Here is a 26,555-nt window from a genome sequence, read left to right as displayed (position 1 = left end):
ATCCCAGCACTTTGGGAGGCCGAGATGGGCGGATCACGAGGTCAGGAGATCAAGACCATCCTGGCTAACATGGTGAAACCCCGTCTCTACTAAAAAATATAAAAAACTAGCCGGGCATGGTGACGGGTGCCTGTGGTCCTGAAAGGAGCTGGGCACATTTTTTAGTCCCGGGCTAACAGTTACACAAATTAAACACTAAAATAAAAACACGACAGTTTATTTCAACTACAGACCAATAGTGACATTCCTCTATGTTTTCTCTGTTAGCCCCCTTCCTTAAACCCCTACTAAGTCTACTATTTCTACTTACCGTAAAACCTTATGTTATTAACAAAATTTTACAATTTATTAAAAAAAAATTTAACACCATACAACTCATAGTCCTCAAAGCCCAATACCAACCTATAAACACTAAAACAAAATCAAACTTATAAAACCCAAAATTAACTCTAAAAATACCTAAAAAAAAGGGGGGAATGAAAGGAGCTGGGCACATTCCTCAGCCCCGGGCTCAAAACTCCCTGAGCCTAGCACAAACACATCCCATCCTCCCATCCCACCACATACCACCATATATCTCTCCAACTCCCTGAGCCCAGTACAAACACCACCTGGAAAGTCTCCGATAAGGGGACAGCCGTTCAAGGTTACTGAAAGCGCAGGAGCCAAAAGAATTTCTTTGTTCCCCTGCAACTTTCGGGCTATAAAAAGCAAACGCTCGCATTGTTCGGGGCCCTCTTGTATACTGTGTAAAGGAGGGACCAGGTTCGAACTTGTAGTAAAGATCCTTGCCGCTTGGCTTTGACTCTGGACTCTGGTGGTCTTCTTTGGGGAACAAACAGTCTGGGCATAACAGTCCCAGCTACTCCGGAGGCTGAGGCAGGAGAATGGCGTGAATTCGGGAGGCGGAGCTTGCAGTGAGCTGAGATCCGGCCACTGCACTCCAGTCTGGGCGACAGAGCCAGACTCTGTCTCAAAACAAAAAAACAAAAAAACAAAAAACCTGACGTTTATTTGCACTTACTGCCAGGCACCCTGCTCTTATTTGGACTATCTTATTTTAGCCTAAGAGGTAAGTACTTTTTTCTGTTTTACAATTAAGGAAACTCAGGTGATGAGAAGTTACATAACTCATCCAAGGTCCCAGAATTAGCAAGTGGCCAATCTGGAATTTGAAACTGGCAGTCTAGCGCTTCTTTGAAAATGTAGATTAGAAACGTTTGATTTCACTCTTTCATTCTTTTAGGTGTTTCCTGACTCTGAAGTGACTTTTATCCTGTTTTATTTACTCTTTCCCTACTTGCCCCCGAGGTGTGTTATTATATAAATATCTGAAGTCTGTACTCCAGTGCCCCCTACTGAACATATCCGGAATCTGTCTGGTCAAGATAAAACACTTGTGTCGGTATTTTAGTTACAACTATAAATACAGTACAACGCAAATAGTAATAAAATATACATTTTCATTGCCTTTCTCTTTATTTTGGATTATTTCTGTGGAATAGATGTACAGAATAGAATGATCAAGTCAAAGGATCTAGAGGGTTTTATAGTTTTTTTCTTTCTTTTTTTTTGAGACAGAGTCTCACTTTGTCACCCAGTCACTGCAGCCTCTGCCTCCTAGGTTCAAGCAGTTCTGTGTCTTAGCCTAGGCATGCGCCACCACACCCAGCTCATTTTTGTATTTTTGGTAGCAATGGGATTTTGCCGTGTTGGCCAGGCTGGTCTCGAACTCCTGGCTTCAAGTGATCTACCTGCCTTGGCCTCCCAAAGTGCTGGGATTACAGGCATGAGTCACCACACCCGACCTGTCAATTACGTGTTCGAATCCCATACTCTGCCACCATTCATGTGGGTGAGGCATTAATGACACTGGGTTTCATTTTTCTCATTTAGAACTGAGGGAATTAGATTATCTTTAAGATACCCCTCTGGTCTGAGATTCTGTGACTCTATTAGGAAAATCTCCAGACCAATATATTATACAATCAACAAAATATAAATTTACTTAATTCCACAAAGAAATAGTGTGGTTTTAGTAAATAAATTTTACTTTGGCCTCCTTTAGTCTTCTGTGACTTAGATGCTTGTATATGGGAACTTTTAGCTTTGTATTCATTCATTTTGCAATAGGGACTCATCCACATATGAAAAAAATATTTTGTTTTTCCAGACAGAATAAATCCAAGTCCGAAATTACTGGCATGGTTCGCTCCTCCACTATCACGGTGTCAGACAAGGCTCATATTTTATCCATGCAGAAGTTTGGACTGCGAGATACAATTGTGAAATCACATCTAGTACAAAAAGAAGAGGATTACACCTATATCCAGAACTTCAGGTAAGCTAACTGGGTTCTAGGATGTTTTCAGAGCAGAATGATCATTTGACTTTCTGGAATTTGGTCACTTCCCCCTATACCTGGATTTGGAGGCATACTCTTCTATAGAATCTCTCCTCTCATTTTTGAAATGAGTGATTCCATTCACTCTTCATTAACAGGCATTTATTCTGTGCCCTTTCTAGGTGGGCACTGTGGTAGGTGTGGTATAGTGGGAGTGACACGACTTGCAGATAGTTACAGAAATATTTGCAGATACAAATGCAAATGGGTACAGAAGAAGGAGCACCATCCTGATTCTTTTATTTATTTGTTTTTTATGTTTTATCTTTTTGAGACAAGGTCTCACCTAGTTGCCCAGGCTGGAATGCAGTGGTGCCATCACAGCTCACTGCATCCCACTGCAGCCTCAGCCTCCTGGGCCCAAGTAACCCTTCCACCTCAGCTGCTGGAGTAGCTGGTAATACACATGTGCACCACCACGCCTAGCTAATTTTTTAATTTTTGTAGAGACAGGGTCTCACTATGTTGCCCGCACGGGTCTCAAGCTCCTGGGCTCGGACGATCCTCCCGCCTTGGCCTCCCAGAATGTTGAGATTATAAGTGTGAGCCACCACACCTGGCCTCCTGATTCTTATGTATCCCTCCAAGGTTTTATACTCCCTTGGTTATTCTGGGCCTTTGAAGAAAGCCATTTAAAATGAAATTAGTAAAATGAAGTTAGCTGGTGTTTGGTAATCTTTTTAGGCAAGATTACTAAAAGCTAAATGAATAAAGGTTGTGAGATTCTGCTAGATCTTTCAAAATGATTGCATTGGGACTATAAGATAAAATAACATTGTTTCTAGGGATATAAACTGTCAATTATGGTGAAGTAGTTTTTTGAATACTGGAGTTGCTTTCTTGCCAAAAGTAATTACCAAAGCACTTTTCATTTTTTCATTTCAGTAGTATATACAAGGCAAATAATTAGGCAGATAATGGCTGGGTAATGGCTGTTTAAAGGAAGTAGGAAGGTTCAGAGTAGGCCTGTACTGTTTGAAGTTGTTATCACAAAAGCAACAGATACCATGACAGACCACAAGTCACCCCTTGGTGCTGCAGTCCTGGTCTAGGTTAGAAATGATATTTCTTTTGTCTTAAAATGCCAGTCTGCAGAGACTGAAACCAGCATAAATCACCATGAAATGCTTTCTCCTGTTATCTCCATGGTGATTCGGAGTCACTAATTATTTCTCTTTGGTGACAGGTTTTTTGTGGGAACATACAATGTAAATGGGCAGTCCCCCAAAGAATGCCTCCGGCCCTGGCTAAGCGATGGTATCCAGGCCCCAGATGTCTATTGCGTAGGGTGAGTGCTTCTCTTCTAGTCCTCTCCATCTTCAAGCACACAAAGCTGTGGTTGAAGGATGGGTCTTCACAGCAGGTGAAGGATTTGAAAAACGAACAGGTGCCTGATAACAGCTGCTTCCCTGTTTGATGTTCTTCCTCATGGCAAGCAAGCGTCTGCCACTCTTAAAGTGGAGTGCTTGGCATTTAAATGCTAATATTTAGTTTTTAATGTAATCTTCTGTTAAAATCCTGAATTGCATCCTGAACTCAGTGCATCCTGAACTTAACTTTATTGCTTGGACATTCAATACATTTTTGGTTACAAAGCAAAACTATCTTTTGCCAGAGAAGGAAGGTTAGCTGAAGAAAGTCCCATCAGTTAGTCTTTTTATTTATTTATTTATTTATTTAAATTTTTTTTATCTTCTCATCACTATACTGGGCATTACTGGTGGGAAGGGGCAGCAGAGCTTGTATGGTATATTGAAAAGAACTAGAATTCGTAATTTACATAGACCAAAGTTTGAATTCCAGTTTGCCAGTTGGTGCTTGTGTGAACTAGGGGTTACAGGTAAAACAGGGACACTTCGAACTACTTCATAAGCTGGTCATGAAAAAGAAATGGGTTTTTGTTTGCAAAAGCACCTGGAAAGTTCCTTGGCATTTAGTTCCTTGGCTCTAAGTGTTTGTTTATTTTTTCCTCCTGAGGGTCCTGAAGTTTAGCTAGAAAGCTACGGCTTATGCACCTCAACCAATCTGAGAATGTGTCATTTGCACATTAGTTTTCTTTACTATCTAACTGGTTGCTTCTCAAAATAGGTTCCAGGAGCTCGATCTGAGTAAGGAAGCTTTTTTCTTTCACGATACCCCAAAGGAGGAAGAGTGGTTCAAAGCTGTGTCAGAGGGTCTTCATCCAGATGCCAAATATGCAAAGGTAAAAGAGGAGTCAGGGACTTCTTAATTTTATGTGGCTATGCAGGGAAATCCCAAGATCATTTTTCACCTTTTCCATGACCTTTATCTTAAGCCAGTCTTAATTATCCCACAATTTTCATTTCCAGATCTTCCAGAAGGGATGCCACTGGGTGGGAAAGACGCAGGGTCTTGGCACTCGTAGGTTAGCACATAGCGTGCTTGGTGAGTTGAACAGATGATTACCTGTGTTCTAGTGTGGAGAAGGAGGCACATTAATACCCTCAGCCAGCTTCCAGACCATGTTTCCTTTGGGGTATTTATTCCTGTTTGCAGTTTCTATTTAATGCCATGTCTCTCTTTTCCAGGTGAAGCTTATCCGATTGGTTGGGATTATGCTGCTGTTATATGTCAAACAGGAGCATGCAGCTTATGTCTCAGAAGTGGAAGCTGAGACTGTGGGGACAGGAATCATGGGGAGGATGGTGAGTCCTTGGTTGGTATGTTTGGCACATTGAGGGCCTTAGCGCCTGAGGTATTGACCACTTCTGATGACACAGTCACTACACGTGTCCCAGTTGGAAGGTGCCAATATTCCAAGATGAATCATACCCTCAAGCAGGGCTCAGTCGAGCAAACTATTTAGAAACTGTATTTTAGTGGACTGCCTGCGCCTGTCCTCATATTCACCAACACTAGAGCCTCCAGTTGATCCTCCCATTTCACCCATGAAGTATCTTGCAGAAACTATGCTGGGTCATTCAGAAGAACAAAGAATGCTGATAGTAGGTTTGCAATTTCCTCTTCTTATTGAGGCCATTAAAGTTCTGTTTTTAGGTTCTTCTGTGAGAACTTAGCTTTGTGTGGCAAAGGGCACCTATGGTTTGCCTGTGATTTAGTGAAAAGAATACTGGATTAAGGGAGCTAGGTTTTGGGGCCAGGCACGGTGGCTTACACCTGTAATACCAGCACTTTGGGAGGCCAAGGTGGGTGGATCAAGTGAGGCCAGGAGATCGAGAGAGCTGGGTTGTGGATTCAGCTTTGCCGCTGACTGGCTAGTCATTCTGCCTTCTTTTTTTTTTTTTAATCTGTACAATATAGGTAATCCCACAGGATTATTATAAAGATTAAGATAAAACATTTTGAAAGTCTGCAGGGTTTTGTTTGTTTGTTTGTTTTTGAGATAGAGTTTCACTCTGTTACCCAGGCTGGAGTGCAGTGGCGCCATCTCAGCTCACTGCAACCTCTGCCTCCCAGGTTCAACCAGTTCTCTGCCTCAGCCTCCCGAGTAGCTGGGATGACAGGCGCCTGTCACCACACCAGGCTAATTTTTGTATTTTTAGTAGAGATGGGGTTTCACCATCTTGGCCAGGCTGGTCTTGAACTCCTGACCTCATGATCCACCCGCCTCAGTCTCCCAAAGTGCTGGGATTGCAGGCATGAGCCACTGCGCCCAACCAGAAAGTCTGTAGGTTTAAATGACTGACACAATTAAGTTTGAATTGGATTTCTTTGGGGATCCTTTCCACAGGGCAACAAGGGAGGCGTGGCGATCAGGTTCCAGTTCCACAACACCAGCATCTGCGTTGTGAATTCTCACTTGGCAGCCCACATTGAAGAGTATGAGAGGAGGAACCAGGACTATAAGGACATTTGTTCTCGAATGCAGTTTTGTCAGCTTGACCCAAGCCGTCCCCCTCTCACCATCAGCAAGCATGAGTGAGTCTGAGCTTCCACCCTATGTGGTTCACCATGAGTACATAGAGTTGTGGGCTCTGTCTTTTCATGGGGAGATGCCTGGTGGTGGTTTCCTATTGACGCAATGGTGGTAGCTGCCACCTCTTGGTTATACATGGATTATATCTCTTGAAAACATTTAGTTTCCTAACTTGCCATCTGGCAGATCTCTAGAGTCTTTCTCTTTTCTTACTTTTTTTTTTTTTTTTTTGAGATGGAGTCTCGCTCTGTTGTCCAGGCTGGAGTGCTGGAGTGCAGTGGTGCGATCTCGGCACACTGCAAGCTCCGCCTCCTGAGTTCACGCTATTCTCCTGCCTCAGCCTCCCGAGTAGCTGGGACTACAGGCGCCTGCTAATTTTTTTTTTTTTTTTTTTTTTTTTTTTTTTTTTTTTGAGATGGAGTCTTGCTCTGTCGCCCAGGCTGGAGTGCAGTGGTCGGATCTCAGCTCACTGCAAGCTTCGCCTCCCGGGGTTACGCCATTCTCCTGCCTCAGCTTCCCGAGTAGCTGGGACTACAGGCGCCCGCCACCATGCCTGGCTAGTTTTTTGTATTTTTTAGTAGAGACGGGGTTTCACCGGGTTAGCCAGGATGGTCTTAATCTCCTGACCTCGTGATCCACCCGTCTCGGCCTCCCAAAGTGCTGGGATTACAGGCTTGAGCCACCGCGCCCGGCCAATTTTTTGTATTTTTAGTAGAGACGGGGTTTCACTGTGTTAGCCAGGATGGTCTCGATCTCCTGACCTCATGATCTGCCCACCTTGGCCTCCCACAGTGCTGGGATTACAGGCGTGAGCCACTGTGCCCGGCCTTCTTATTTTATTTTTAAATTTTTATTTGCATGTCATCCTTGCTCAGGGACTATGCTAATCTTCTCTGTATCATTTCAATTTTAGTATATGTGCTGCCGAAGCAAGCACACTCTACAGTATTTCTCAAGTATCATGTGTTCTTGGGAAAGTATAAGGTTTATTTATTTATATATTTGTTTTTGAGATGGAGTCTCGCTCTGTCTCCCAGGCTGGAGTGCAGTGGCGCGATCTTTGCTTCATTGCAATCCCCACCTCCCAGTTCAAGCAATTCTCCTGCCTCAACCTCCTGAGTAGCTGAGACTACAAGTACGTGCCACCACGCCCGGCTAATTTTTGTATTTTGAGTAGAGAGTGGGGTTTCACCATGTTGGCCAGGCTGATCTTGAACTCCTGACCTCGTGATCTGCCCACCTCGGCCTCCCAAAGTGCTGGGATTACAGGCATGAGCCACCACGCCCGGCCATTTATTTTTTCAGTATTTAATTTGATCAACATGTGTGAGAGTCCCTGGCTGCTATAGTATATAGCAGCCAGAAATAAGAAGAAAGTGAGGCTGGGTGTAGTAGTTCATGCCTGTTATCCCAGCATTTTAGGTGGCTGAGGTGGGGGGATCACTTGAGTCCAGGGGTTGAAGACTAGCCTGGGCAACATAGTAAGAACCTGTCTCTGAAAAAAATTAAAAAATTAGCTGGGTGTGATGCTGCATGCCTGTAATCCCAGCTACTCAAGAAGCTGAGGCAGGAAGATAAGAGAAAGGGAAGGGAAGGGGAAAGACAAGGAGAGGAAAAAAGAAAAAAGAAAGGAAAGGAGAGGGAAAAGTTTATTTTGAGCAGGGAATATGACAAAACAGCAGTTGACAGCTATATTGTCGTCTGAGTTCTGGTTAAGATTTTTTTTTTTTTTTTCTTTTCTTTTTTTTTAAGATTTGTTTTAATTTGGGTCTGCCTACATCCAACATTATGAAGAAAACAACCAAAGAATGAGCATCTCAAACCCAGTTTTTAGAAGTATGTTTTAGGATTTTATATATCTGTTCTTTCCAGAGCATGTATAATTGAGAGTTGGACTACATTTGTTTGCCTCCACTTGGTCTTTTTTTCCTCTTAATCCAACTTTACAAAGCTATAGTTGCAGCTGCTGAGAGCATCTTGTGCTAATTTTTGTTTCTTCTCTTTACATTATCTCATTTATCTGTAAAACTTCCTATTTGTCTAAAGTCAAAGACTTAGAGTTTTAGACTTTACGATAACAGTCGAAGCTTTGCTACTTCTTTTATGAAGAGGAAGAAGCCACCGGGGCCATGATATCTGCCAAGGAGCAAACAGAGTTACGCCTCTTGTCCTGCCTGCTGAGGTGGAACTGTCTGGAGCTTTTTGGTGTTCTGGAAGCTGACAGGATGGTTTTTCTTCTCCAGGGAGCCTAGCAGGAAGTGTCTTGCAGCCGAGCTCTTCCATTCTGGTGAACCTGCAGCATCCTAGTTTGTGAGGTCACAGCTTATGTGTCAGTTTGTCTGCTTTTAGTTTGTGGATGCATTAATTTTGGTGTGCGTGTACTGCTGTGCATATTCTCTAATGACGTGGTTGTTGGCTTCAGATACAGCAGTATTAGACTTAATGAGATGTACAGTATCATCAGAGAGGCTTCAGTTAGCTTTTTCCCAAAGTAGCAGGAGGAATAAAACACCTTCTACACTCCACTCAGCAGTGCGGAAAGAGCCAACCGATGATATACCGGTGGTTAAATCCAGGCTCCACTATAAAGTTTGAACTTTGTTTCAGAGGAACTCTGCTCTAGAAACAAAGGCTGAGAGTGTGTTTTGTGGACTGCAGTATACACAGAGGCAGAGGTGGCATCGTGGCATCATCTGAGTTGGGGTCTCTGGGTGATTGGCATGACTCTCGATTCTTGATGTTTTTGTCCTCTTCCCAGGAATGGGGTAAATTACTATCTTTTAGATCTTATTAGACTGATCTTATTAAACCTACAAGAATAAAATAATTAAGGAGAACACAAGGCTGTTTAAAATGAACTTGGACCAAGATAATTGAGCAAGCATCACATTATAATATTAAATGGGATGGCAAGAGAAAAAAATTTCCCAAACAGTTGAGCCATTTTCCCACCCACCTCCCAAGAGGCTGAGCCTCAGGGGCCTTCTGTCAGAAGCACTCTGGGTAGGTCAGGTTAAAGTTCCTCCTAAACCCTGTTACCTTTGTGCTCTGTCCTCACAGTGTGATCTTGTGGCTGGGGGACCTCAACTACAGGATAGAAGAGCTGGATGTGGAAAAAGTGAAAAAGCTCATCGAAGAGAAGGACTTTCAAACCCTGTATGCATATGATCAGGTACAGATGGCCACCTGTGCCCCCTTCCAGCGGCTGTCCTCTACCGTGAGGGCATAGAAAAGCCTGGCTTCCAGACTCCCAGCCTCTTCTTCTTTGGCTTGGGAGGTTTCCCTGAGTTCCTGATGTTGTCCAGTCATTTCTTCATTTCATCTGCATTTCCCTCTTCCATAATTGTCTCCCATTGGCTCTCTCCTGAAGCACCTTGTCTCCTTTGGGAGCAAGAGCGTGTTCTCTGTCTCATCTTCTCATTCATTTATTCAAGAGGTCTGAAGTTAGGGCTAAAAGAGTACCAAGCTTCTGTAAAGAAAGGACTTGGTATATTTAAGATGATGTAATAATTGTTTTTAGAATGAGCCTCCTTCTCCTCTGTGCTTCTCCTCACCAGACTTCTCCAGTGTGTGACAGCTCTTCCTAAATGGCTTTCCTCACTTCCTATAGGAATCAGTTTTGTAACCTGCTGTTCTCCATCATTGCTTGACATAGCATTTCCTTCTCAGAGCACTCGCTGTTTCACAGTACAAGAGAATCTCTTTCTCTGTGACTTTTTTCTGGCTACTTCTCTCAGTAGATTTCAGACCTGTTCAGGTGGTCATGTTGTTCAGAATGTTAAAGTCCTTTTTTGTTGTTGTTGTTCTGTATCCTCCCTTTTAGTAACCTTGGTATTGTCATTAATCTAAATCTTTCTATTATCTTTTTTTTTTTTTTTTTTTTTTTTTGAGACAGAGTCTCGCTCTGGCACCCAGGCTGTAGTGCAGTGTCGTGACCTCAGCTTGTTGCAACCTCTGCCTGTTGGGTTCAAGGAATTCTCCTGCCTCAGCCTCCCAAGTAGTTGGGACTATAGGCGCGTGCCAGTATGCCTGGCAAACTTTTTATATTTTTAGTAGAGACGGGGTTTCACCATGCTGGCCAGGCTGGTCTCGAACTCCTGACCTCATGATCCACCCACCTCGGCCTCCCAAAGTGCTGGGATTACAGGCGTGAGCCACCGTGCCTGGCCTCTATTATCTTACTTTCCCCAGTGCAGATTAATTAAAGAAAAAGAATCTCAACTTAGTTATGTCTTTGTCTGTTTATCTCCTCTGTGTTCTGGTGTGAGGCATTCTAATTACCCTTGTAGTTTGATACCTATCTCTACTTGCCTTCTTTTCTGGTCTTTCCTGAAGTAATAGTACCCATTTTGTGTGTTATCTGCCTACTACATGGTTTTAAGGTCTATACGTAAGCATCACTTTACATTCATACCTACATTTTTACTATTTTCTGTTGCTTTTTAAATAGTTTTTTTCAGGAATTTGGCAAGTAGTATCTACTAAATAGCTGATCGTGTGCAATAGTAGAGCTGACAGTTCTTCACCAGTCCATGCAGTGCCAAGAGTGGTGCTCCAGGGAAGAGGGAAGAGCACCTGTGGTTTTGATCTTGCTGAGAGTGTGATCTGGAAGACGCTCCTAAAATTGATAGGAAGGATGCTAGCTGTTTTCCTAATGTGTCAGGCACTGTTTAATTTGACAGTGAATCTTTCTAAAGACCCTATGAGGTAGATTCTATTATAAATCCAAAATTTACAAATGGAGAAACCAAGGCACAGAGCTTCCCCCAGTTCACATAACTAATTTGACAATGCGGTTCTATCTTTGTGTATATTTGCAGCAACTGTGCTATACAGATGAAGTGTTTGATACCTGGAAGAGAAAAAGTATTAGTTTGTTAAGTGGTACCTAATCATCTTAAAGATATCTCAGTAAGATGATACTCAGGCCCTTTGGGTGTAGCTATGCTCTTATGAAAGAGCCTTAGCCAGACACAATGGCTTGCACGTGCAATTCCAATACTTTGGGAGGCCATGGTTGGAGGATCACTTGAGGCCAAGAGTTTGAGACCAGGCTAGGCAACATAGTGAGACCCTGTCTCTAAAAAATTTTTAAATATAGCTGTGTGGTGGTGCACAGCTGCAGTCCCAGCTACTTGGGAGGCTAAGGCAGGAGGATTGCCTGAACTCAGGAGATGGAGGCTGTAGTGAGCTATGGTCACACCATGGCACTCCAACCTGGGTGACAGAGTGAGACTCTACAAAATAAAAAAGATTAGGCCGGGCACAGTGGCTCATGCCTGTAATCCCAGCACTTTGGGAGGCCGAGGTGGGCGGATCATGTCAGGAGTTCGAGACCAGTCTGGCCAACATGGTGAAACCCTGTCTCTACTAAAAATACAAAAGTTAGCTGGGCATGATGGCGTATGCCTGTAATCCCAGCTACTCAGGAGCCTGAGGCAGGAGAATCACTTTAACCTGGGAGGCGGAGGTTGTGGTGAGCTGAGATTGCGCCATTGCACTCCAGCCTGGGTCACAGAGCGAGACTCTGTCTCAAAATAAATAAATAAATAAATAAAAATAAAAAACATTAAAAACTTAAAAAATAAAAAATAAAAACCATATACAGGCAAAGGAGTATTCAGCTTGTTCACTTCCTAGGAGTTAGCTAACTTAAGATCTTATAGAAGGCCGGGCGCGGTGGCTCACGCCTGTAATCCCAGCACTTTGGGAGGCTGAGACGGGCAGATCACGAGGTCAGGAGATCAAGACCATCTTGGCTAACATGATGAAACCTCGTCTCTACTAAAAAATACAAAAAAAAAAAAAACTAGCTGAGCGTGGTGGCGGGTGCCTATAGTCCCAGCTACTTGAGAGGCTGAGGCAGGAGAATGGTGTGAACCCAGGAGGTGGAGTTTGCAATGAGCCGAGATCCGGCCACTGCACTCCAGCCTGGGCGACAGAGCAAGACTCCGTCTCAAAAAAAAAAAAAAAAAAAAAAAAAAAAAAAAAAAATCTTACAAAATAACTTTCTTTTGGTGCTTTTTCCTTTGGGTTAGAGTTCGAATTCCCGATTGATTTCCTTTTCTCCACTAATTCAGAGTTTGACCTTTTTATTCTGAGATTTGTTTTTCCTCCCATCCTTGTGTATAGCTGAAAATTCAAGTGGCCGCAAAGACTGTCTTTGAAGGCTTCACAGAGGGTGAGCTCACATTCCAGCCTACTTACAAGTATGATACGGGCTCTGACGACTGGGATACCAGGTAGGTCAGAGGTTGCTTCAAAGGGTTGAGCAAACGGAAACCCAGAAATTCTGGGAAGCACTTGCCCTTTTGGACCTAAGGAAGAATAAACGCTTCCTGTGACTTTTTCCCCATGTTTTGTACTCTGGTCAAAGATTTTCTCTCAGTATCTGCTCATGAAGCAGCCTTCTTTCCCATGTATTAACTTTGTGACTGCCTTAGCCTTTTGTTTCATAATAATTTTTAATACTGATTTACTTTTCAGCTATGCCTAGGATGAGATGACTCCAACTAACTTAGCTGGTACTTGGACATTACACAGTAGTTAATATTTTTGTTTGTTTGTTTTGAGATGGAGTCTCCTCTGTCACCCAGGCTAGGGTACAATGGCTGGATCTTGGCCCACTGCAACCCCTGCCTCCCGAGTTCAAGCGATTCTCCTGCCTCATCCTCCCAAGTAGCTGGGATTACAGGCATGTGCCACCAGGCCCGGCTAATTTTTGTATTTTTGTAGAGACGGGGTTTCGCCATGTTGGCCAAGCTGGTCTTGAACTCCTGACCTCAAGCCTCCCAAAGTCAGCAGTTAATATTTTTTATTAGTGCTTACCATGTGCCATGTACTATTTGATGTACTTATTTTCTCATTTAATCCTCAAGAACCTGTTGAAGTAGGTATGATTTATTAACCTCATTTTATGAGATTGGAAACTGAAGCATAGAAAAATTAAAGAGGCCCCCAAGCAGACAAGGGGTACAAGTAGGATTTGAACCCAGGCAGTGGGAATTCGAGCCTGTTCTCTTAACTAGCTTAAAAAGCATCTTTTTTTTTTTGAGACGGAGTCTTGCTCTGTCGCCAGGCTGAGTGCAGTGGCACAATCTCGGCTCACTGCAACCTCCCCTCCTGGGTTCAAGCGATTCTCCTGCCTTAGCCTCCCGAGTAGCTGGGACTACAGGCACACACCACCACACCCAGCTAATTTTTGTGTTTTTAGTAGAGGCAGGGTTTCACCATGTTGGCCAGGATGGTCTCAATCTCTTGACCTCATGACCTCCTGACCTCGTGATCCCCCCGCCTTGGCCTCCCAACGTGCTGGGATTACAGGCGTGAGCCACTGCGTCTGGCCTTAACCAGGATCTTTTAAAGACCATAGGCTGGGTGCGGTGGCTCACGCCTGTAATCCCAGCACTTTGGGAGCCCGAGGTAGGCAGATTGCCTGAGCTCAGGAGTTCGAGACCAGCCTGGGCAACATGGCGAAACCCCACCTCTACTAAAATACAAAAAATTAGCCAGTCGTGGCGGAGGACACCTGAAGTCCCAGCTACTCGGGAGGCTGAGGTAGGAGAATTGCTTGAACCTGGGAGGCAGAGGTTGCAGTGAGCCGAGGACGTGCCACTGCACTCCAGCCTGGGCGACAGAGCAAGACTCCATCTCTATAAAAAAAAAAAATTAGGCCGGGCGCGGTGGCTCAAGCCTGTAATCCCAGCACTTTGGGAGGCCGAGACGGGTGGATCACGAGGTCAGGAGATCGAGACCATCCTGGCTAACACGGTGAAACCCCGTCTCTACTAAAAAATACAAAAAACTAGCTGGGCGCGGTGGCAGGCGCCTGTAGTCCCAGCTACTCGGGAGGCTGAGGCAGAAGAATGGCGTAAACCTGGGAGGCGGAGCTTGCAGTGAGCTGAGATTCGGCCACTGCACTCCAGCCCGGTCGACAGAGCAAGACTCCGTCTCAAAAAAAAAAAAAAAAAAATTAAAAATAAATAAATAAATAAAAAAGACAGTAGGGTGCTTACTGTCAGATTGGTTTTTTTATTCTCTCCTGATTCTCATAGGAGGATAAAGATCAGAGAATCAGTCTGAACTCTGTTTTGGCTTTGAGCTTTCATAGTTATTTTGGATGATACTCATAGGATACATGTTATCCCTTGGTGGGCCTGAATTGCTCTTGCTGCCTCAGATGACTTAGCCATGTGGTCATGAAGGCCCTGATTCATCACTCCCCGCCTAAGCCAGGGCACTTGCCAGGCAGCGGGCACTGCTGTTTCTGTGAGTACTTCCAGTGTGGACTTTGCATTTCAGTGAGAAGTGCCGTGCTCCTGCCTGGTGTGACCGGATCCTCTGGAAAGGGAAGAACATCACTCAGCTGAGTTACCAGAGCCACATGGCCCTGAAGACCAGTGACCACAAGCCTGTCAGCTCAGTGTTTAGCATCGGGGTAGGTGGCAGCTAGTATCTGTTGTAATCGTTCTGGAGGGAATTGGCTTTCACAACTAAGACCATTTCTTGTCTTTCTGGTTTCTTCCTCTCCTTTTGAATGGGAGGAAGCCCTTTTTAGGACAATTTAAAACAGTTATTAACAACTTAACCAAGTTTGTTTTAGTATGCCTCTGTAGTTTTCCTCATACATGGAAGTTCCCTTTCGCATTTTTGAACTGTCTTTTTGCAGACCTTTCTCTACATGTTTATAAATGGGTGTGTCAGTATTCTGTATACAACATTGAGGATATTTTTCCTTTTTTGTAAAAGAGATCATATTATACATTTTGCTCTGAGGACATCTTTTTTCCCCCAACTGAATATGTCTTAGGAGATCTTTCCATGACAGTGAAGGTAGAGCGTCCTTCTCATTATTTTTAAGGTTTCAAAGTATTCCATAGTATGGATGAGCCATAATGTATGTATTGATGGTCATAAAGTTATTTCCAAATTTTGCTATTATACACAGTGCTGTTGTGACCACCCTTCACATGTGTCTTTGTGTATCAGTGTATTTCTATAGAATGAAATTATTAGAGATGAAATTAGCGGTTTAGATAAAAAATGTATTTTAAATTTATTAGATCTTGCTAAATTATCCTCACAACAGTTTTACCACTTTATACTTCTGCCAACCATGTATGAGTTTGTTTTCCCATACCCTTGCCAATATTGGGTTTTATCAATCTTCAAAATTTTTGCCAACCCAATAAGCAGATATTTTATTATGTTAGATTACATTTCCCTGATTACCTATGAGGTTGACATCTTTTTCTTCCTTTCCTTTTTATTTTTTTATTTTTTATTTTTTTTGAGATGGAGTCTTGCTCTGTCGCCCAGGCTGGAGTGCAGTGGCGCGATTTTGGCTCACTGCAATCTCCTCCTCCCGGGTTCAAGTGATTCTTTTGCCCCAGCCTCCCAAGTAGCTGGGATGACAGGCACATTACACCACGTCTGGCTATTTTTTTGTATTTTTAGTAGAGATGGTGTTCGATTTCCTGACCTCGTGATCCACCTGACTCGGCCTCCCAAAGTGCTGTGATTATAGGCATGAGCCACCACGCCCGGCCCGTTTGTTTTTTGTTTTCGAGATGGAGTCTTGCTCTGTCGCCCAGGCTGGAGTGCAGTGGCGCAATCTTGGCTCACTGCAAGCTCTGCCTCCCAGGTTCACACCATTCTCCTGCGTCAGCCTCCCGAGTAGCTGGGACTACAGGCGCCCGCCACCACGCCCAGCTAATTTTTTGTATTTTTAGTAGATATGGGGTTTCATCGTCTTAGCCAGGATGATCTCTATCTCCTGACCTCGTGATCCACCCACCTCAGCCTCCCAAAGTGCTGGGATTACAGGTGTGAGCCACTGCGCCCGGCCTTTTTTTTTTTTTTTTTTTTAAAGACACTGTCTTGTTCTGTCACCCAGGCTGGAGTGCAGTGATGCAGTGGCACAGTCACAGCGAACTGCGGCCTCGATCTGCTGGGCTTAAGCAATCCTCCCACATACATCAGCCTCCTGAGTAGGTAGGATTACAGGCATGCCTGTATGTGTGTGTCACCTTACCTGGCTAAATTTTTTTTTTTTTTTTTTGAGACAGAGTCTCGCTCTGTTGCCCAGGCTGGAGTGCAGTGGCACCATCTCAGCTCACTGCAAGCTCCGCCTCCCAGGTTCACGCCATTCTCTTGCCTCAGCCTCCCGAGTAGCTGGGACTACAGGAGCCTGCCACCATGCCCGGCTAAGTTTTTGTATTTTTGGTAGAGATGGGGTTTCACCATGTTAGCCAGGATGGTCTCTGTCTCCTGACTTCATGATCTGCCCACTTCGGCCTCCCAAAGTGCTGGGATTACAGGCCTGAGCCACTGCGCTGGGCCTTTTTTTTTTAAGAGACAACATCTTGCTATCTTGCCCAGACTGGTCTCAAGTGACTCATGGGCTCAGGTGATCCTTCTGCCTTGGCCCCCCAAGTGCTGGGATTACAGGCATGAGCCACCACACCGGCCTTCTCATTTATTTATTATCTATTTACAGTGATACTTTATTATCATTACAATGACTCACACCTATAATAGCAGCACTTTGGGAGGTTGAAGTGGGTGGATTGCTTGAGCTCAGGAGTTTAAGACCAGCCTGGGCAACATGGCAAAACCCCTCATCTCTACAAAAAATAAAAAAATTAGCTGAGCATGATGGCTTGTGTCTGTGGTCCCAGCTACTTGGGGGGCTGAGGTAGGAGGATCACTTAAACCCAGAAGGCGGAGGTTGCAGTGAGCCAAGATCACTCTACTGCATTCCAGCTTGGGTGACAGCAAGACCTTGTTGCAAAAACAAACAAACAAAGCTTAAGAAACACTGCTTTAAATCAAAGCCCTAGAAAAGGTTCTCACTGCTGGCCTGTTGGTGGCAGCAAGCAAAAGAGGGCTAGGTACTGGGCAAACATTTTTCTGCCCTGGGCCTAAGACCTGGCAGAACTAACTGCTAACCATGCTTTCACTTCCACGTCTTTTTTCTGGTAATCAGGAAGCAGATAACTGTACCACAAGCTTTGCCTCTGGTAGATCCTTCTAAGTCAATTGTTAATGGAGTTCATTAATTAATTAAATCTATAGCCTTTGTTTTCTGTGTTGCTGTCAACTGCTATTTCCCAGTGCTGTGAATGCCCTCTATACTGAGAAAGAGGAAATGGGCAGAAGCCAAGGTACTCAGTCTCTGATGTTTCCCTTTCAGGTGAGGGTCGTAAATGACGAGCTTTACCGGAAGACTCTGGAGGAAATTGTTCGCTCCCTGGATAAGATGGAAAATGCCAACATTCCTTCTGTGTCCCTGTCCAAGCGAGAGGTAGGAAGGACATGTTAAGAATATTAGCACTGGGCTCTGGCCGGGTGTGGTGGCTCACTCCTGTAATCCCAGCACTTTGGGAGGCCGAAGTGGGCAGATCACGAGGTCAGGAGATTGAGACCATCTTGGCTAACATGGTGAAACCCCGTCTCTGCTAAAAAATACCAAAAATTAGCCAGGCGTGGTGGCGGGCGCCTGTAATCCCAACTACTCAGGAGGCTGAGGCAGGAGAATGACGTGAACCCGGGAGGTGGAGCTTGCAGTGAGCCGAGATTGTGCCACTGCACTCCAGCCTGGGCAACAGAGTGAGACTCCATCTCAAAAAAAAAAAAAAAAGTGTTGGGCTCTTCTATTCCTAGAGCTTAAATCTCCTCATCTGTTGGAGCTCAGAGTTCTAGGAGGCACCTATAGCACTCTTGGACTGTGGTCTTTTCATAGACTGCTTCTAGATAAAGTGAGGCTGATGGTGTTAGCTGAGAAGAGAGAGGTTGTTGGCTTAGGTCATCATGTTCTGCTCTTCTAAACCAGAATACGGTTCAAAATGTGTTTTGGTTTTAGAATAACTATTGTGTATTCTTGCAATGGAGTTTTCTTCTTACTGATGCTTTGCTTTGAGATTAAATTGAGTTTGGATACCCATGAGTTGATGGGAGGGAAGACAGTATAGAAAAGGAATAGGTAATATAGGAAGTTGAATAAGGTCTGAAGGTTTTTTGTGGAAGAGCCACATGGAAGATCAATTAAACTTGACATTCTACAAAGTTAAACCGGGGTTTAAGGTGAAGGCGTTTTTTTGTTTGGTTTGTTTGTTTTAAGCAGAGTCTCACTCTGTCACCCAGGCTGGAGTGGAATGGCATGATCTCGGCTCACTGCAACCTCCACCTCCTAGGTTCAAGCAATTCTCCTGCCTCCGCCTCCCAGTAGCTGAGATTACAGGCTGTGCCACCATACCTAGCTAATTTTTGCATTTTTAGTAGAGATGGGGTTTTACCATGTTGGCCAGGCTGGTCTTGAACTCCTGAGCTCAAGTGATCTGCCCATCTTGGCCTCCCAAAGTGCTGGGATTATGGGCCTGAGCCACTGTGGCAGCCGCAGATGGCATTTTTAATGCCCTAGTTGTCCAGCTACTTGGAAGGATGGGCTTGATCTTCATGTGTAGAAGTGGAATTTGTGAAGGGTATTTTGTAAATGGTTTTTGCGTATAGAAGATATAAACTTTGACTTTCTTCAGGAAATAGACATACAAAAACAAATGGAATTTTTGGATTTTGGGTTAAACACAGATAACTAGTCTTTAGTGGGAACTGTGGCCTCCCAGGTAAATACTTAAAGCAGAAACATTTAAAAGAGATAGTCCTTCATTTTCTTTCCATGGTAAGGCTTGCCCAGTTGGGGTGGCTGGGCAGGTTGCCGAGGAAAGGGCACTGGTTTTTACTGGCCTCGGGCTTCTTCCCAGTTCTGTTTTCAGAATGTGAAGTACATGCAATTGAAAGTAGAATCCTTTACAATTCATAATGGACAAGTACCCTGTCATTTTGAATTCATCAACAAGCCTGATGAAGAGTCTTACTGTAAGCAGTGGCTGAATGCCAACCCCAGCAGAGGCTTCCTCCTGCCTGGTAAGCCCTCTGTTCCTAGCTTCTTGGTATCTGGTTTGGGGAATGCCTTACTCTATATTTTTGCTTGAGTGTTTTATTCTCTGCTTGAGGCTTTTTAAAAAGCCCTATAGATGAACCCATTCATAAATAAAATAGAAAATAGTGGGGAGCATGAGTTCAGTTTCAAAAGCATTCTCAGTCATTTATATGTTCCATAATTTCACAGAAAGAGAAAACATAAGATTGCTGTAAATCAGGTGCTGCTGTTAAAGGAACCATTTTGCTATCTTGCTATAATCAACTCCCAATTATCTGCTCTTGATAATGGGGAAGTTGATCCAGAAATTATATCTGGCTCTGGAACGTACCATCCACATTTTTCCTGACTTCTCCTTCGCACTCTGCATGGTACCATGTGATGGAACAATGAAGAGTGTTTTGTGGACAATTCATAGGCTGATAATTGCATTACACTTCTACTGAATCAGGCATCTTCATCTTACCTGGCTCAGGGAAGGCTCTTTGATCCATGTCTTCTTATTCTGTTAGTATTTCTAGCTTGAGCTATGCTCCTTAGTACTTGAATTTTATAGCATTTGTCTATTCAAATGTTTTTGTTTGTTGTTTTCATATTCCCAGTTGGACTATAAACTCTTTGTTCTTATGTCTCCTGCATGCTAAGCACATTTAGATGCTTGTTGGTTGGCTGATACCTTTTCTTTCCTTTTCCTAACTCTTTATGGCTTACCCGCTTCCCTCCTATTTTCTTTCCCCTTTCCTCTTGGCCTCCCCTCAGTCAACATTATTTTTAAAATTTCTCTGCAGATTCTGACATTGAGATTGAACTGGAGCTCTTCGTAAATAAGACGACAGCTACAAAGCTCAACTCGGGTGAAGACAAAATTGAGGACATTCTGGTTTTGCACTTGGACAGGGGAAAGGATTACTTTTTATCTGTGTCTGGGAATTACCTGCCCAGCTGTTTCGGGTCTCCCATTCATACACTGTGTTACATGAGAGAGCCAATCTTGGACCTACCACTTGAAACTATTAGTGAGCTGGTGAGTAATATGCCACAAAGAAACATCTAGAACTTTGTAGCAGCCAAGCCAGTCAAACAAGATATTCCTGCCGGGCGCGGTGGCTCAAGCCTGTAATCCCAGCACTTTGGGAGGCCGAGACGGGTGGATCACGAGGTCAGGAGATCGAGACCATCCTGGCTAACCCGGTGAAACCCCGTCTCTACTAAAAAATACAAAAAACTAGCTGGGCGAGGTGGTGGGCGCCTATAGTCCCAGCTACTCGGGAGGCTGAGGCAGGAGAATGGCGTGAACCCGGGAGGTGGAGCTTGCAGTGAGCTGAGATCCGGCCACTGCACTCCAGCCTGGGCCACAGAGCGAGACTCCGTCTAAAAAAAAAAAAAAAAAACAAGATATTCCTATGCCTACCTTCCTAGGGACTTAGACATTCTTCAGCCTCCTAGAGCTTGCTTAGTATATCAGCTGTATATTGCTGTGCTACAAGCCATCCTGAAATTTTAGTAGTTTTTAACACCGAGTTATTGCTTCTCATGATTCTGTGGGTTTCCAATATGGGTCTTCTGCTGGTCTCACCTAGCCCCATTTGTGTGGTTATAATCAGATGGCAGCTGTGATGGCCGGAGGGCTCCAGATGGCCTCTCTCACATGTCTTGGTGTTAGCTTTTCTCTGGGTTTCACTCACCATATGGGCTTATCATTCAGAAGGCTAGCTCAGGTTTCTGTAGGCAGTAGCAAGAACATGAGAGAAGAACTGTAAGGCCTTTTGTAGCATAGGCTCCAAAATGCATACAAGGCCACTTCTGCCATGTTTTATTGGTAGAGCAAGTTGTGAAGCCAGACTAGAGATTCTACGAGTGGAGAAAGACTCCACTTTTTTTTTTGAGACGGAGTTTCACTCTTGTTGCCCAGGCTGGAGTGCAATGACGTGATCTTGGCTCATCATAACCTCTGCCTCCCGGGTTCAGGTGATTCTCCTGCCTCAGCCTCCCGAGTAGCTGGGACTACAGGCATGTCCCACCATGCCTGGCTAATTTTTTTTGTGTTTTTAGTAGAGATGGGGTTTCTCCATGTTGGTCACACTGATCTTGAACTCCCGACCTCAGGTGATGATCCACCTGCCTCAGCCTCCCAAAGTGCTGGGATTACAGGCATGAGCTGCCGCGCCTGACTTTTTTTTTCTTTTTCTTTTTTTTTTTTTTGAGATGGAGTCTCTCTCTGTTGTCCAGGTTGGAATGCAGTGGCACATCTTGGCTCACTGCAACCACCGTCTCCCGGGTTCAATCAATTCTTCCATCTCAGCCTCCCGAGTAGTTGAGATTACAGGCACCCACCATCATGCCCAGCTAATTTTTGTATTTTAGTAGAGACGGGATTTCACCATGTTGGCCAGGCTGGTCTTGAACTCCTGACCTCAGGTGATCCGCCCGCCTCAGCCTCCCAAAGTGCTAGGATTACAGGCGTGAGCCACTGCACCCAGCCAATTTTTGTATTTTTAATAAAGACGGAGTTTCACCATGTTGGCCAGGCTGGTCTTGAACTCCTGATCTCAAGTGATCTGCCCTCCTCAGCTTTCCAAAGTGTTGGGATTGCAGGTGTGAGCCACCACGCCTGGCTTGTTTTGTTTTGTTTTGTGAGTTGGAGTCTCACTTTCTCACCCAGGCTGGAGTGCAGTGGCATGATCATGGCTTACTGCAACCTCTGCCTCCCAGGTTCAAACGATTCTCCTGCCTCAGCCTCCCAAGTAGCTGGGATTACAGGTACCCGCCACCATACCCGGCTAATTTTTGTATTTTCTGTAGTGACGGGGTTTCACCATGTTGGCCAGGCTGGTCTCAAACTCCTGACCTCAGATTATCCACCCGCCCTGGCTTCCCAAAGTGTTGGGATTACAGGCGTGAGCCACTGTGCCCGGCCCTTATTTTTATTTTTATTTTTTTTCTGAGACAGAGTCTTACTCTGTCACCCAGGCTGGAGTGCAGTGGAGCGATCTCGGCTCACTGCAACCTCTGCCGCCCGCGTTGCAGTGATTCTCATGCCTCAGCCTCCCCAGTAGCTGGAAGGTTGCTTAGTGCAACCTCTGCCACCTGGGTTGCAAGCGATTCTTGTGCCTCAGCCTCCCAGTACCTGGGACTACAAGTGTGCACCACCATGCCCAGCTAATTTTTTTATATTTTTAGTAGAGACGAGGTTTCGCCATGTTGGCCAGGCTGGTCTCAAACTCCTGACCTCAGCTGATCCACCTACCTCGGCCTCTCCAAGTGTTGGGATTACAGGCATAAGCCACCATGCCCTTCCTAACTCCACTTCTTGATAGGAAAGAAAAGCTGCAAAATACTGTGGCCATGTTTTTCAGTATTTCACTTATAGTACGTGTCTTTGTTTGGGCTGCTATAACAGTATACCATAGACTGGGTGGTTTATCAACAACAGAAATTTATTTCTCACAGTTCTGGAGACTGGGAAGTCCAAGATCAAGGCACTGCCAGATTTGGTGTCTGGTGAGGGCCTACCTCCTGGTTCATAGAGGGCCATCTTCTCACTGTGTTCTTACATGGCAGAAGAGGTGAGGGAGGTCTCTGAGGTGTATTGTTTAGGGCCACTAATCCCATTCATCAGGGCAGAGCCCTTATGCTCTATCCATCTCCCAAAGGCCCTACCTCCTAGTACCATCACCCGAGGGATTAGGTTTCAACGTATGTATTTGAGAGGGACATACATATTCAGTCTGTAGCAGCACATTAGAGAAACTCAGCCATGGGTTGGACATAGTGACTCACAACTGTAATCCTAGCACTTTGGAAGGCCAAGGCAGGAGAAATGTTTTAGGCCAGGACTTTGAGACCAGCCTGCGCAACATAATGAGACTCCATCTCTACAAAACAATTAAGAAATGAGCTGGGTACGGGGGTGTGCACTTGTAGTCCTAGCTACTTGGAAAGCCGAGGTGGGAGGGAGACTGGGAGTTCAAGACTGCAGTACCTGAGCGATAGCGCAAGACCCTATCTCTGAAAAAAAAAGAAGACAAACTCAGCCATGAACTCCAAAATAATGAAAGTTCCATTGTCAATGATATTATTCTTTTGTTTCTTTTAAATCATCATTGGTAGGTTATCATCCTAAACTAAATTTGCTGCGATCTAAAAGGTTCCTATGAAGACAATTCTAATACAAGGGAACTAATTTGGAGCATATCTATGGTAATAATGTATGCTTTTTTTCCAATGCATTTTTAAATTTAGGGAGTCTTGAATTCCCTCTTCTTCATCATGTAGATGAAAACGGGCCCAATCAAGGAGAGTGATTTGTCACAGGTCATATGGTGAGTTAACAGTGGACCTGGAGGCTGGGCACAGTGGCTCACGCCTGTAATCCCAGAACTTTGGGAGGCCGAGGCAGGTGGATCACGAGGTCAGGAATTCGAGACCAGCCTGGCCAAGATGGTGAAACCCCATCTCTACTAAAAATAAAAAAAATTAGCTGGACGTGGTGGCGGGTGCCTGTATTCCCAGCTGCTTGGGAGGCTGAGGCAGGAGAATCGCTTGAACTCGGGAGGCGGAGGTTGCAGCGAGCCAAGATCGCACTACTGCACTGAGCCTGGGCAACAGAGCAAGACTCTGTCTGAAATAAATAAATAAATAAATAAAAACAGTGGACCTGGAGGCTGGGTACGGTGGCTCACGCCTGTAATCTCAGCACTTTGGGAGGCTGAGATGGGTAGATCACTTGAGTCCAGGTGTTCAAGACCAGCCTGGGCAACATAGCAAGACCCCATCTCAAAATTAAAAAAATTAATAAATTAAAAAAAAATCAGACCGGGCGTGGTGGCTCACGCCTGTAATCCTAACACTTTGGGAGGCTGAGGCAGGTGGATTGCTTGAGCTCAGGAGTTCGAGACCAGCCTGAGCAACATGGTGAAACCCCGTCTCTACTAAAATACAAAAAATTAGCCAAGGCGTGATGGCACATACCTGTAATCGCAGCTACTAGGGAGGCTGAGACAGGAGAATCGCTTGAACCTGGGAGGTGGAGGTTGCAGTGAGCCGAGATCGTGCCATTGCACTCTAGCCTGGGCGACAGAGTGAGACTCCATCTCAAAAAAATAAAAATAAAAAATAAAAATCAGAACAGTGGTCCCGGGCCTTGAACTCAGATTTTTGGACTTCCAAGTCTGTGCTGTTTCCTCACCAGACCACATCTTCTCTCTGGTTCCATAGTGAAATGCTATAGGAATGATTTTTTTCCTAAAAAGATGGTGCATATTTCACCTGATTCATTGAAACTGCTTGTCATAACCCTCTCCTGATTCTCAAAAATTACCTTTTGTTCCTTGATCATACCACCTGATTTCATTTCTGTCTGTGGAATGTGTGGTTAGGGGCAGTGAAATGTTTTCCTTTTTCCGTGGGTTTGCCGTTCCCATGCCATGCATTTTCCTGGAGCCAGCCTGGCAGAAGTTCTGTCATGATCTTGATTGTTTTCCAGACTCTGATGCCAATACGGACTGGAGATGATGGCAGCCAGTTGGAGAGCCCCATGGAAATCCCCAAAGAGCTCTGGATGATGGTTGATTACCTGTACCGAAATGCTATCCAGCAGGTAGGTTGTGTTTAAGCATTCAGACCTGATTGAGGCCAGGTTGCCTTGAGAAGGACCATCAGCCCCAAGAACTTTTTGCATAAGGAACCTGTGGAGAACTGTTCTTCACCCAGGGAGGGGAGGAAGGATAGATAGTATGCCATGTTTCACACTCCTGGGAGACCCTGCTATTTTTTTTTTTTTTTTTTTTTGAGACAGAGTCTTACTCTGTTGCCCAGGCTGGAGTGCAATGGTGCAATCTCGGTTCACTGCAACCTCCGCCTCCCAGATTCAAGTGATTCTCCTGCCTCAGTCTCCCAAGTAGCTAGGATTACAGGCACCCGCCATCATGCCTGGCTAATTTTTGTATTTTTGTAGAGATGGAGTTTCACCATGTTGGCCAGGCTGGTCTTGCAACTCCTGACCTCAGGTGATCTGCCCGCCTCAGCCTCCCAAAGTGCTGGGATGACAGGTGTGAGCCACCAGGCCCTGCCAGAGGCCCTGCTATTACATGCAGTACCTGATTACCCCCAAGGGAAGCAGCGTTGCATAGGAAGGCCATCCCGGCACAGCACAGCATGTTCCTTCCCATGGCCTCTGGGGTCCTCCAGCCGGAAAGCTGCCTGGAGGCCTCTCAGGATGTCATCGCTCTCCTTCAGGAACTCTCACCAGCTTCTGGGAATGGGTGGGGCCAACTTGTTGATAAACCAAGCAGAGGCAGGGGACCAGATGCAACCCCTGGGCCACAAATTTGGAGGCCTGATTTCTAGAGTGACTAGGGCAGGCTTCACTAATCAGATCAGTTAGTTTCACTGACCTGTTAATGTAGGTTTCAGGGAGACCTATACCAACTACAAGCCCACTTGACCACTTCAGAGCAACATCTGGTTTTTTTTTTTAAATATGCATTCTTATGATATTCCATTTTTTTCCTCCTCACATTTATTGAGAGTTGCAGTGTACCAATCACTATTCTAACTTTTTTACAGCATTGCCTCTAGTTTTCACAGTAGTTCTCAGATGAGGAAACAGATGCCTGGAAAGGTGAATAACTTGGTTAACGTCCCCAAGCTGATAAATGGGCAGAGGTAGAATTTGAATACAGTGAATCTGACTAGAGAAGTCATATTCTTCAGTGCTGTACTATTCTACTTTCTCTGTAGCCCTCCTTTCAAATGAAACTTTTGAGCAATACATATAATATTGTTATTATTAATACAGTTACATGGTATTAAGTCATTTTATAAAACAAATGAACATAAAGTATCCTGAGACTAATGGAAATAGCTTTGTTGCCATAATCTGTTTTTATTGAGATGGAGTCTTGCTCTGTCACCAAGCTGGGGTGCAGTTCACCATCTCGGCTCACTGCAACCTCCACCGCCCGGGTTGTAGCAATTCTCCTGCCTCAGCTTCTCAAGTAGCTGGGATTACAGGCATGTACCACCAAGCCCAGCTAATTTTTGTATTTTTTTAGAGACAGGCTTTCACCATGTTGGCCAGGATGGTCTCAATCCCGTGATCCACCCGCCTCTGCCTCCCAAAGTGCTGGGATTACAGGCGTGAGCCAACATGCCTGACCGCTGCCATAATCTTATTTGCCCAAAGCATTGAGGTGCCTTGTTAGTGTTCTCTTATGCTCTTATGCACTGTATATTTTCTTCATTTTTTTTCCCCCTGGGTAATCCCTCTATACTACTGCAGGAAACATAGCTGCCTTTATGTTTTCTCCAAT

The 26,555-nt window shown here is 44.7% G+C and overlaps 3 protein-coding genes and 1 non-coding gene across 4 annotated transcripts in view; 1 reads left to right on the top strand and 3 right to left on the bottom strand.

Moving 5' to 3' along the window:
- The window catches only part of UTP11 (UTP11 small subunit processome component), a 594,364-nt gene that overhangs the window by 127,128 nt on the left and 440,681 nt on the right, over window positions 1-26,555 (bottom strand). The gene's annotated exons all lie outside the window — the stretch shown is intronic.
- NDUFS5 (NADH:ubiquinone oxidoreductase subunit S5) overlaps window positions 1-26,555 on the bottom strand; it is a 1,192,795-nt gene that overhangs the window by 1,131,936 nt on the left and 34,304 nt on the right. The gene's annotated exons all lie outside the window — the stretch shown is intronic.
- Window positions 1-26,555, top strand: part of INPP5B (inositol polyphosphate-5-phosphatase B) — a 78,252-nt gene that overhangs the window by 45,792 nt on the left and 5,905 nt on the right. Inside the window, 12 exon segments of the mRNA XM_050797936.1 lie at window positions 2,174-2,341; window positions 3,591-3,692; window positions 4,493-4,607; window positions 4,954-5,070; window positions 6,117-6,304; window positions 9,363-9,474; window positions 12,435-12,544; window positions 14,604-14,739; window positions 17,497-17,607; window positions 19,064-19,226; window positions 20,031-20,266; window positions 24,728-24,841. Of these exon segments, the coding sequence (XP_050653893.1) occupies window positions 2,174-2,341; window positions 3,591-3,692; window positions 4,493-4,607; window positions 4,954-5,070; window positions 6,117-6,304; window positions 9,363-9,474; window positions 12,435-12,544; window positions 14,604-14,739; window positions 17,497-17,607; window positions 19,064-19,226; window positions 20,031-20,266; window positions 24,728-24,841 (1,672 nt within the window).
- Window positions 7,136-7,239, bottom strand: LOC126944594 (U6 spliceosomal RNA). Its single transcript, XR_007722129.1, has one exon. It is a non-coding gene; the product is annotated as a U6 spliceosomal RNA (small nuclear RNA).

This window comes from Macaca thibetana, chromosome 1, assembly GCF_024542745.1.
Source record: "Macaca thibetana thibetana isolate TM-01 chromosome 1, ASM2454274v1, whole genome shotgun sequence".
Classification (NCBI taxonomy): domain Eukaryota; kingdom Metazoa; phylum Chordata; class Mammalia; order Primates; family Cercopithecidae; genus Macaca; species Macaca thibetana.
The sequence above is the reverse complement of the archived record's forward strand: the minus strand, read 5'-3'. Positions and strand labels throughout refer to the sequence as shown.